Here is an 11,466-nt window from a genome sequence, read left to right on the forward strand (position 1 = left end):
CCCCTGTATTGTCCCTGTGTCCCCATGTCCGCCGTGTCCCCCATGTCCCCCATGAGCCCCTGTGTTCCATGTCCGCGTGTCCCCCCGTGTCCCCCCCATGTCCCCCCCGTCCCCTGTCCCCCCGTGTCCCCCCTGTCCCCTGTGTCCCCATCTCCCCGCCGTGTCCCCCTGCCCCCCCGTCCCCCCCACCCCCCCATGTCCCCGTGTCCCCGTGTCCCCCCGTACCGGACCCCATCAGTTCCCTCAATTCTCGCTCCAGCGCCGCCGCCCGCGCGTCCACCCGCGTCTGTTCCCGCTCCAGCGCCCGCAGCTCCGCCCCCACCCGCTGCGCCGCGTCCCGCAGCCGCTGCCGGGGGGACCGGGGTGTCCGCAGGGCCCCCCCGCACCCAGGGGTGTCCCCGGAGCCCCCCCCCACCGAGGGGTGTCCCCAGAGCCCCCCCCGCACCCAGGGGTGTCCCCAGGGCCCCCCCCACACCAAGGGGTGTCCCCAGAGCCCCCCCCCCCCCCACCGAGGGGTGTCCGCAGGGCCCCCCCGCACCCAACGGAGTGTCCCCGGAGCCCCCCCACACCTAGGGCTGTCCCCAGAGCCCCCCCCGCACCCAAGGGTGTCCCCAGAGCGCCCCCCCGCACCCAGGGCCCCCCCACACCGAGGGGTGTCCCCAGAGCCCCCCACACACACCGAGGGGTGTCCCCAGAGCCCCCCCCCGCACCCAGGGGTGTCCCCAGGGCCCCCCCACACCTAGGGCTGTCCCCAGAGCCCCCCCACACCGAGGGGTGTCCCCAGAGCCCCCCCGCACCCAATGGAGTGTCCCCAGAGCCCCCCCGCACCCAGGGGTGTCCCCAGGGCCCCCCCCCCCACACCCAGGGGTGTCCCCAGGGCCCCCCCGCACCCAGAGCCCCCCCAACCTCCCGACATCCCCCCCCCACCCCGGGGTGTGTCCCCCCCCCCATGTCCCCTCATCCCCCCGTCTCCCCCCCCCCGTGTCCCCCCCCCTTACCGGCATCTCCTCCTCTGGGGACTCGGGCTCTGCTGGGGCGTCTGCGCGGGGGGGGGACACACAATTTGGGGGGACAAGGGGGGGTGTGACCCCCCCCCAATCAGCCCCAGGAGGGGGGGACACATCTGTGACACCCCCCCCCCAACCACTCACCGGAGGGGGGCTGGGCTGGGGGGGCCTCTGGGGGGGTCCCGACATCCCCATCACCCTGGGGAGAGAAGGGGGGTCAGGGACCCCCACATTGGGGGGGGGTGGAAATAAGGGGGGGGGGCAGCAATAACAGCCCCCCCCCCCCCCCGGCATTAAGGCACCCAGGGGGTCTCCCGGGGGGGGGGAGTCTCCCCATGGGGGTCCCGGGTGGGGTCTGGGGGGGGGTGTCCCCCTGGGGTCTCGGGGGGGGGGTTTGGGGGTGTGTGTCCCCCATGGGGGTCTGGGGGGGGGTCTGGGGGGGGGTGTGTCCCCCCTGGGCGTCTCGGGGGGGGGTGTCTCACCGCGGGGGGGTCTCTGGGGGGGTCCCCGCGCCGCTCCGAGCGGCGTCTCCGCAGCAGGTCGGCGTCGCGCAGGTGGGCGAGGGTCTTGGTGCGGGGGGGGGGCGCGGGGCCGGGGGGGGCCCCGGTTGAGTTGGGGGGCGGCCCCCTCCCCCACCGGGCGGTGCAGGCGGGGGGGGGCACCAGAACCCCCGGGGGGGGCCCGGGACCAGCGTCCTTTGCCCCTGCTGCAGCCTCACTGACCCCCCCCCGCTGCTGGGGGGGGTCGGGGGGGGCCCCCCCTCGCTGGAGCCGAGTTGGGGGTCCGGGGGGGTCCGGGGGGGCCCCACATCGACGGTGCTGAGCTGAGGGTCCGAGGGGGGCCCCCCCCCCCTCCTCAAGGGCGCAGATCTGGGGGGCCGAGGGGGGGCCCCCCCCATCCGTAAGGCTGAGCTGGGGCTCGGGGGGGTCCGGGGGGCCCCCCCTGGTCAGTGCTGAGCTGGGGTCTGAGGGGGCCCCCCCCTCCATGGTGCTGAGCTGGGGGGCCGGGGGGGTCGCTGGGGGCCCCCCCTCAACAGTGCAAGCTGGGGGGCCGGGGGGTCTGGGGGGGGCACCCCGCATCCATGGTGCTGAGGCCGGGGGGGTCTGGGGGTGTCCGCGGGGGCCCCCCCGCGCTGGTGTCGAGCTGCAGGTCTGGGGGTGTCACTGGGGGCCCCCCCTCAGTGGAGCCGAGATGAGGGTCCGCGGGGGCCCCCCCCTGGCCGGTGCCAAGCTGGGGGGCCGGGGGGGGCCCCCCCTCAACGGAGGCGAGTTGGGGGTCCAGGAGTGTCACTGGGGCCCCCCCCTCAAGGGAGCCGAGCTGGGGGTTCTGGGGGGCCCCCCCAGGTCAGTAGCAATGGGGGGGTGCGGGGAGGGCCCCCCCTCAATGGAGCCGAGCTGGGGGTCCGGGGGGGCCCCCGCAGGTCAGTAGCAATGGGGGGGTGCGGGGGGGGGCCCCCCTCAATGGAGCCGAGCTGGGGGTCTGGGGGTGTCACTGAGGGCCCCCCCTCAAGGGAACTGAGCTGGGGTCCGGGGGTGTCACTGGGGGCCCCCCCTCAACGGAGCCGAGCTGGGGGTTCTGGGGGGCCCCCCCCAGGTCAGTAGCGATGGGGGGGTGCGGGGGGGGCCCCCCCTCAAACGGAGCCGAGCTGGGGGGCCGGGGGGGCCCCTCCTTGACGGTGCCGAGCTGGGGGTCCGGGGCTCTTTGTGTGTCTCCCCCCTCAACGGAGCTGAGCTGGGGGTCTGGGGGGGGCCCCCCAGGCCCGCAGCGATGGGGGGGTGCGGGGGGGGCCCCCCCGGGGGGGGCTGCAGGCGCGCCCGCACCTGGCTGAGGTAAGTCATCACCCCCAGGCGATCGGGCGCCGGCGGCAGCACCAGGTCGGCCGGATCCAGCAGCCGCGGGACCCCCAGAGCCGCGAAGGCGTCGAAGGCCTGGGGGGGGCCCCGGGGGGGTTGGGGGGAGCCCAGGGGTTTGGGGGGGGGCCCCCCGCCCCCCCCTTCCCACCCCCCCACTCACCAGCTTGTTGTTGCCCCGGATGTCGAGGGGGTCCAGAGCCTCGTAGTCACTGGAGGGGGGGGGGACACACATGGGGGGGGGGGTCCTGGTCCCTTCAGGTGTCCCTGGAGGGGCCTCAGGGTGACACACCCCCCCCCCCAGGTGTCCCATGTCCCCAGGGTGACCCCAGGACATCACATCCCACAGCCCCAGGTCCCACCCTGCATCCCAGGGTGCCCCCCCATGTCCCCAGGGTGCCCCCCCCTCCATGTCCCCCCCCCCCAGGGTGTCCCCATGTCCCACTCGCCCCCCCCCAGGTGTCCCCGGGATGCCCCATCCCACCTCCCCAGGGTCCCCATCCCCAGGGCTCCCCTCTCCAGGCTGCCCCCCCCATGTCCTCAGGGTGCCCCCCCCATGTCCCCAGGGTGTGTCCCCCCCCAGGGTGCCCCCCCATGTCCCCACCGTGCTCCCCCCCCCCCCAGGGTGCCCCCAGGATGCCCCATCCACCTCCCCAGGGTCCCCCTCCCCACTCCCAGAGCTCCCTCTCCAGGCTGCCCCCCCCATGTCCCCAGGGTGCCCCCCCCGCCCCAGGGTGCCCCCCCCCCCCAGGGTGCCCCCCCCTCACAGCAGCCGGGGGTGGTGCGGTGCAGGAGGGCGCAAAAGGCCAAACCGCTGCGCCAGGAGGTGCTGAAGTTGGTGACGCGGACGCCCCGATACCCGTCCGTGGCCGCCTGGCACCAGGCCAGCAGCGCCCCGCTACCCCCGGGGGGGGCTGGGGGCCGCCGTCAGACCCCCCCACCCCGAGAGACCCCCCCCCACCATCCCCCCAGACCATGTGGGATCCCCCCAGAACACGTATGGGGTCCGCACATCCCCCCCAGCCCAAGAATGGGGTCCCCAGAGCTCCCCCCCCCATTTGGGACCCCCCCCAGACTGAGCACGGGGTCCCCAGAGCCCCCCCCCCGATGTGGGACCCCCCCCCAGACTGAGCACGGGGTCCCCAGAGCCCCCCCTCCATGTGGGACCCCCCCCCAGACTGAGCACGGGGTCCCCAGAGCCCCCCCCCCGATGTGGGACCCCCCCAAACTGAGCACGGGGTCCCCAGAGCCCCCCCCCAGCCCATGTGGGACCCCCCCAGCCCAAGAATGGGATCCCCAGAGCCACCCCCCCCCACTCTGGGGACCCCCCACCCCTGAGACACCCCCAGCCCATATGGGACCCCCCCCCAGCCCCACTCACCGCGGTTATTTCGGGGGGGGGGTCCGGGCCCCCCCCAGGGCCGGGGGGTCCCTTTGTGCCCCCCAGTTGCGGGGGGGCCCCGTGGTTGCTCTCCTCTGCGGGGGGGGGGCTGGGGGAGAGGCAGGTCAGGGACCCTGGGGGGGGGGGTTGGGGGTCCTGTGCCCCCCCCCCTCGCCCCCCCCCAAAGACCCACCTCCGCTCGGGGGGGCCCCCCCGGGCTCTTCCCCCTCCTCCTCCTCCTCCTCCGCCAGCGCCTGCAGCTCCCGGGGCAAGTCTGGGCACAACGGGGGGGGTCAGGGCTGGACCCCCCCCCCCCCAGCACCCCCAAAACATTGGGGGGGGCGGGTCAGGGGGCTGGATCCCCCCTCCCCAGCAGCAGCGGGGGGGGGACACACAGGGCCCGGGGTGCTTTGGGGACAGATCAGGGGGTTTGGGGACAAAGCGGGGACCCACCTCGGGGGTTGGGGGGGGTCGTGTCCCCCCCCCGCCGCGGGGTGTCCCCCCCCGTCCCCCCCTCCTCGTCCTCGGGGTCGCTCTCGAAGTCCCCCAGGTCGGCCACTTCCCCCGGGCGGCTCAGCAGACTGGCCACGCTCTGCATGTCCTCCTCCCTGGGGACACGCGTGTCCCCACGGGTGTCCCCCCCCGCCCCGACGGGGCCCCCCCGGTGTCCTCCCGGGTGTCCCCTCCCATGTCCCCGACAGGTCCCCAGTGTCCCCCAAGAGCCACGATGCCCCCCACCCCCCTTTGCCAGCACCCCCACGTCCCCAAGACCCCCATGTCCCCCCAACGTCCCCAACCCGTGTCCCCAATGTCCCCAACCCGTGTCCCAAGACCCCCACAACGTCCCCAAGACCCCAATGTCCCCCCAACGTCCCCAACCCACGTCCCCAAGACCCCCAGAATGTCCCCAAGACCACAACACCCCCCCCATGTCCCCAACACCCCCATAATGTCCCCACAAGGTCCCCAAGTCCCCCAATGTCCCCAACCCATGTCCCCAAGACCCCCCAATGTCCCCTCAAAGTCCCCCAATGTCCCCAGCACCCCCTTAATGTCCCCAAGACCCCCATGTCCCCCCCATGTCCCCCAATCTCCCCAACTCATGTCCCCAACACCCCCTTAATGTCCCAAGACCCCCCCAATGTCCCCAGCACCCCCTCAATGTCCCCAAGTCCCCAAGTCCCCCCATGTCCCCCAATGTCCCCAACCCATGTCCCCAAGACCCCCCCAACGTCCCCAAGACCCCAATGTCCCCCACTCCCCAATGTCCCAAGACCCCCGATGTCCCCACCTCCCCATAACATCCCCCCATGTCCCCAAGACCCCCCCGATGTCCCCAGCACCCCCTTAATGTCCCCAAGTCCCCAAGTCCCCCCAAGTCCCCCAATGTCCCCAACCCATGTCCCCAACACCCCCCAATGTCCCCAAGACCCCAATATCCCCACACTCCCCAATGTCCCCAACACCCCCCATGTCCCCAAGACCCCCCAATGTCCCCAAGACCCCAATGTCCCCCCACTCCCCAATGTCCCCAAGACCCTCCTGTGTCCCAAGACCACCCCGTGTCCCCAAGACCCAATGTCCCCCCACTCCCCAATGTCCTCAACACCCCCGATGTCCCCAAGACCCCCCGATGTCCCAGCACCCCCTTAATGTCCCCAAGACCCAATGTCCCCAAGACCCCCCCGATGTCCCCAAGACCCTCCCGTGTCCCAAGACCCCCCCGATGTCCCCAAGACCCCACTGTCCCCCCACTCCCCGATGTCCCCAAGACCCCCCCGATGTCCCAAGACCCCACTGTCCCCCCACTCCCCGATGTCCCCAAGACCCCCCCGATGTCCCCAAGACCCCCCGACTCACGTGGGGTGCCCCTCGTGCAGGACGCGGGCGCTGAGGCGCAGGCGCAGGCTGGCGGCCGCCACCTTGCGCGAGCGGGGGCGCAGGGACAGGGACAGGGACAGGGGGGGCCCGTCCCCGACCCCCCCCCCCGCCTCGCCCCTCCCCGACCCCCCCCCCGGGGCGGGACCCGCCAACGCCCCAAATCCAGGGGGGTCCCCGCCACCACCGAGCGACGCCCCCGCGACTCCTGCAGGGATGGGGGACACACACACAAAAAGGGTCACTCCGGGGACCCCCGTGTCCCCAAAGGGCCCCCCCAACCCCAAGGGGGACCCCCACCCCCCAGGGGACACCCCCCCCCCCCCCCGGGGCACTCACGTTCTCGATGAGGAAGGTCCATTCCTTGTCATCGTAGGTGGCGGCGTGGGGGTCCTGGGGGGGAGACGGGGACACCGGGGGGGGCCCGTGAGCACATTGGGGGGGGGACACACACCGCGGGGGGGGGGGAGGGGGGGGACACGCACCCGGTAGAGGGTGACGACGACCTCGATGCTCTCGGGGACCACCCAGACGACCATCCCCCGATAGGGGTTCTCGATGCCCGGCTGCCAGCTGTGGGGCTGCACCCCCCGTCACAGCCCGGCCCACGGGCCCCCCCGGACCCCCCCGCGCCCCCCCACATCTCCCCAACCCCAGGGACCCCACTGGGACCCTCTCCCAGCCCCACGGACACCCCCCCCCCCCCCCCAACTCCTCAGCGCCCCCCAGCCCCCACGGGGACACCCGGACCCCCCCCTGAGCCCCCCCAGACCCCCCCGAGCCCTCCCGGGGACACCCCAGCACCCCCTGGGGACCCCCCCGGACCCCCCCATCCCCCCCGGGGACCCCCCCAGTCCCCCCTGAGCCCTCCCGGACCCCCTGAGCCCCCCCTGGGGACCCCCCCGGACCCCCCCCCCCACCTTGGAGCAGACGCGCCGGTTGCGCCGGGTCCAGACGACGGTGAGTTTGTCCGGTTGCCTGGGGGGGGGCGGCCCACGGTGACCCCCCGGTGACCCCCCGGTGACCCCCCGGTGACCCCCCGCCCCCCCGGCAGGGTGTGGGGCTGTTCCCCCCCCACGGGCGCAGGGTGGGGCCGTGGGGCCGCCCCACAGATAACGGCAGCGGCCGCCGCCCTCGGCCCGGTCCCGGCCCCCCCCCAGCGCCTATAGGAACCGCTATAGGGGCCCCTGTACCGCCCCCCCCCCCCCAGCGCCTATAGGAACCGCTATAGGGGCCCCTGTACCGCCCCCCCCCCCCCCAGCGCCTATAGGAACCGCTATAGGGGCCCCTGTACCGCCCCCCCCCCCAGCGCCTATAGGAACCCTATAGGAACCCCTACAGCAGCCCCTATACCGACCCCTTTGCAGCCCCTATAGACGCCCCATCGCACCCCGCACCAGCCCCTATAGCAGCTGCTATAAGGGCCCCACTACAGTCCCCATAACAGCCCCTATACTGCCCCCCCCCAGCGCCTATAGCAGCCCCTACACTGCCCCCACTGCACCCCTAGAGCAGCCCCTATAGCAGCGCCTATAGAGACCCCATTGCACCCCTATACCAACCCCCTTGCAGCGCCTACAGCAGCCCCTATAGAACCCTATGGCGGCCCCTATAGAACCCCCCGGCAGCCCCTATAGAGACCCCTATAGCTGCCCCCCCCGCCCTGCCCCCCCCCCCCGTGACTCACCCCACGTTGCTCAAGCGCCCGCGGGGCCGCGCCCACGGGGGGGGGGGAGGGCAGCGCCGTGGGGCAGGAGACCCCTCCCCCACAGCCCCGAGGGGGGGGGGTGTGTGTGTCCCCTCCCCCCCCCCACCCCCCTTTTCCCGGGCAGGTGGCGGCGCCCGGGGGGGCCGGGGCTAAATTTGGGGCCGGGGGGGGGGGGGAAACCGGACACCCCCGGCCGGGAGAAGGAGGGGGGGAGGGGGAGGGGGAGGGGGGAGGGGGGAGGGGGGCCCATCCTGCCCCCCCCGGGTCTATTTTTAGCGCCGGACTCGCCGTTTCCCGCCCCGGCCCCATTTATGGACATTTTAAACTCAAAACGAAACCGGTGGCGGGGCCGGACCTGGGGGGGGGGGGGGGCGGGGCGGGGCGACCCCCCCCCACCCCTCAACCCCTCCCCCAAACCCCCCCCCCGGGCCCGGCCGAGCCCCCCCGCCCCCCCCCCCCCCCCCCCCCCGCGGGGACCCCGTGTCACCCCCAGTGGGACCCCGGGGGGGGGGGGCGGGGGGTTTGGGGGGGTCTGGGGGGGGTTGTGGGGGTCTGAGGGGGGTCGGGGGGGTCCGGGGGGGTCCGGGGGGGGGGTCGGGGGGGGGGGTCACTCACCAGCTCTTCCCCCCCTCCACCAGCAGCTCCTCGAAAGTCGCCACGAATCGCACCTTGGCCGCCCGTTTCCCCGCGCGCTGCAGCCGCTTCCACACCGACCCCATGGCCCCCCCCCGGACCCCCCCCCCCAAAAAAAAAAAAAAAAAAAACCAACCCGGGGGTCACCCCCCGCCCCTGCCCACCCCCCACCCCCCCCGTGCCCCCGCAGCGCCGCCGGGACAGGATCGGGTCCCGCTGCCGACAGCTCCGGGGCCGCCCCCCCCCCCCCCCAAAAAAAAAAAAAAAACTTCGCCCGCCCGGGGCCGCCCCCCCCCGCTGCCCCCCCCCCCGCGCTGGCGCGGTCCGGCCCCGCCGGGCAGGAAACCGGAGCTGGGCGGGAGGAGCTTCCCCCCCCCCCCCGCCCGGGCCATATATCGGCCCCCCCCGGGCCATGTACCTGCCCCCCCCCCGGATATAGGACCCCCCCCCCCCTCTGCTCTCTTCCCCACAGCCCCCCCGGGGCATTCAGCCCCCCCCCCCGTCATCTGCACAGCCAGTCGCGGCAGCGCTGCCCCACGGCCCCCCCGACCCCCCCCAGCCCCCGAACTCCCCCCTCACCCCCCCCCATGGCCCCCAGACTTGCCCCACAGCCCCCCCCAGCCCCAACTCCCCCCCAATGGCCCCCAGACTCCCCCCCCACCCCCCCAATGGCCCCCAACGCCGCCCCAGCCCCCCCAAACTCCCCCCCAGCACCCCCAATGGCCCCCAACGCCCCCCCAGCCCCCCAACTCCCCCAATGGCCCCTAAACTCCCCCCCCAGCCCCCAACTCCCCCCAATGGCCCCCAAACTCCCTCCCAGCCCCCCCAATGGCCCCCAAACTCCCCCCCCAGCCCCCCCAAACCCCCCCAGCCCCCCAATGGCCCCCAAACTCCCCCCCCAAACCCCCCCAGCCCCCCCCCACACACCCCTGGGGACGACGCACCCCCCCCCCCTCCCCCACCCCAAATCCACGACACGAGGCAGCCGGTGCAGGGCGGGGACGAGGCGTTTATGGGGGGGGGGGCGCGGGGGGGGCCAGGGCCTGCAGCCCCCCCAGCGCGTCGGCGCAGGCCCGCACCAGGGCGCAGAGCTGGGCGCTGCCCTCGGCCGAGGCGGTGCGGGGCAGCTCCCGCGCGGCCCAGCCCAGCTTGTGCAGCACCGCGGCCCGCGCCGCCGCCACCCGCCTCGGCCTGGGGGGGGCCCGGGGGGGGCGGCGGGCTGGGGGGCGCCCCCCGTAACCCCGTGGCTGCTCCCTCGCAGTGCTCGGGACGGGGGGCGGCCGGCTGGCGGGGGGCGGCGGCGGAGAGGGGGGGCGAGGGGCGGCCGGGGCTGCGGGATGGACGGACGTGGGGACGGGACCCCCAGTGTGGGGCCCCCCCCGGCTCCGACTCTGCCCCCCAAGTCCCAGCCCCACCCCAAATCCACCCCCAATTCCCGACCCCAGCCCAGCCCCCCCCCTCAAATCCACCCCCCAAGTCCAGCCCCAGCCCCCCCAGCCCAGCCCCACACCCCAGCCCCCCTCCCAAATCCACCCCCCAATTCCCATCCGCAGCCGCCCAGCCCAGCCCCCCCCCCCCAATCCGGCCCCAACTCCTGTCCCCAACCCCCCAGCCCAGCCCCCCAGCCCAGCCCCCCAGCCCAGCACGGGCCCCCCCGGCCCCAAATCTGCCCCCCAAGTCCCATCCCCAGCCCCCCCCCAAATCCACCCCCAATTCCCATCCCCAGCCCCCCCCCCCCCAAATCCACCCCCCAGCCCCCCAGCCCAGCCCCCCGCCCACCCCCAGCCCCGCCCCCCCGGTCCCTACCGGGGCCGCCCCCCTCCCCGTCGCAGTCCAGCTCCTGACAGGCCACGCAGTGGAGCTGCTGCTGCTTGTCCTGCAGCAGGATGGTCTGGGGGGGGCACGGGGGGGTCAGCGCGGCCCCAATCCCAGCCCCCCCCCCGTGGGAACAGCCCCACAGCCCAGCCCCCATTCCCGGCCCCCCAGCCCCATATCCAGCCCCATATCCCGGCCCCCTATCCCAGCCCCTCAAGCCCCATTCCCAGCCCTCCCTCCCCATATCCCAGCCCCATTCCTGGCCCTACAGCCCCATATCCCGACCCCATATCCCAGCCCCTCAGCCCCATTCCCAGCTCTCCCTCCCCATATTCCAGCCCCATTCCCGGCCCCATATCCCAGCCCCATAACCCCCTACCCCCAGCCCCCTATCCCAGCCCATTCCCGACCCTCCAGCCCCCTATCCCAGCCCCCTATCCCAGCCCCCCCCCGCCCCATTGCGCACCCCGCAGTGGGGGCAGCACCGCCCCAGCATCCGGTACCCCCGCAGCAGCAGCTGCCCCATGGCCCGGCTGACCCGCTCCTGCCGCCCCCGCCGGGCCTCCAGCTCCGCCGCGCCCGGGCCGCCTCCGCGCCTACGGGACACGGACAGGGGGGGGGAAAAGCGGTTACCGGGGCCGGTGACCGAGGCCTTGGGGGGAAGGACACACAGGGCGGGAAACCGCGCGGGGGAGACCTCGGGGGGGTCGGAGGGGGGATTTAGGGGTCCCGGAAGAGGGGTGGGGTGGGGGGGTCCCCGCCGCCGCTCCCCGCACCCGCGTTCAGCGCCATGGTCGCGGCGGCGACGGCGTCGCGCCGGAAGTGACGTCACGGGCCCGAGAGACCCGGATGGAAACAAAGGGCGGAGCGGGAGGGGAAAAAAAAGTCCCGGCGGCAAAAAGGTTCCGCCGGTCCTTCGGCGAAACGGGGCCGTGTCACACCCCGCTCCCCCCGCGCCGCTTCCGCCGGGCCCCCCCTCAAAAAAAAAAGGACACAGAGAGTCGGTGAAAACCTTTATTTTGCTGGAAAATCGGGGGGTGCTGAGGAGGAGGGGGGGGCTGTGAGGGGGGAGGGAGATGGGGCTGGGGGGAGGGGAGGGGGGTCCCATCCTCGGGGGAGAGGGCAGCGAGGCCCTGGAGGGGGGGGTGTGAGTCTGGGGGAGCTCCGTACAAAAAGGGGGGGGTCGCAGGCGGT

The 11,466-nt window shown here is 74.5% G+C and overlaps 2 protein-coding genes across 2 annotated transcripts; both read right to left on the reverse strand.

Moving 5' to 3' along the window:
- Nucleotides 1-225: 225 nt before the first annotated feature.
- On the reverse strand, nucleotides 226-8,849 carry LOC141938859 (EH domain-binding protein 1-like protein 1; the record flags this gene model as incomplete). The annotated part of the gene is given in 17 exon segments (XM_074857888.1): nucleotides 226-346; nucleotides 999-1,039; nucleotides 1,152-1,206; nucleotides 1,490-2,066; nucleotides 2,547-2,935; nucleotides 3,021-3,072; nucleotides 3,621-3,771; nucleotides 4,239-4,347; nucleotides 4,432-4,512; nucleotides 4,630-4,646; nucleotides 4,692-4,846; nucleotides 6,099-6,229; nucleotides 6,265-6,324; nucleotides 6,456-6,509; nucleotides 6,602-6,697; nucleotides 8,440-8,673; nucleotides 8,787-8,849. Coding segments are annotated over 17 exon segments (2,386 nt in total), but the record flags the coding sequence as incomplete, so codon positions are not given.
- Nucleotides 8,850-9,446: 597 nt separating this feature from the next.
- On the reverse strand, nucleotides 9,447-10,925 carry ZNRD2 (zinc ribbon domain containing 2). The gene is made up of 3 exons (XM_074857869.1): nucleotides 10,739-10,925; nucleotides 10,264-10,348; nucleotides 9,447-9,787 (listed from the first exon to the last, which is right to left on the reverse strand). The coding sequence occupies exons 1-3, from the start codon at nucleotides 10,796-10,798 to the stop codon at nucleotides 9,468-9,470; spliced, it is 465 nt and encodes a 154-aa protein (XP_074713970.1). The 5' UTR covers nucleotides 10,799-10,925; the 3' UTR covers nucleotides 9,447-9,467.
- Between the last annotated feature and the right edge of the window lie 541 nt (nucleotides 10,926-11,466).

The sequence above is a fragment of the Strix uralensis genome, unplaced genomic scaffold, assembly GCF_047716275.1.
Source record: "Strix uralensis isolate ZFMK-TIS-50842 unplaced genomic scaffold, bStrUra1 scaffold_377, whole genome shotgun sequence".
NCBI lineage: Eukaryota > Metazoa > Chordata > Aves > Strigiformes > Strigidae > Strix > Strix uralensis.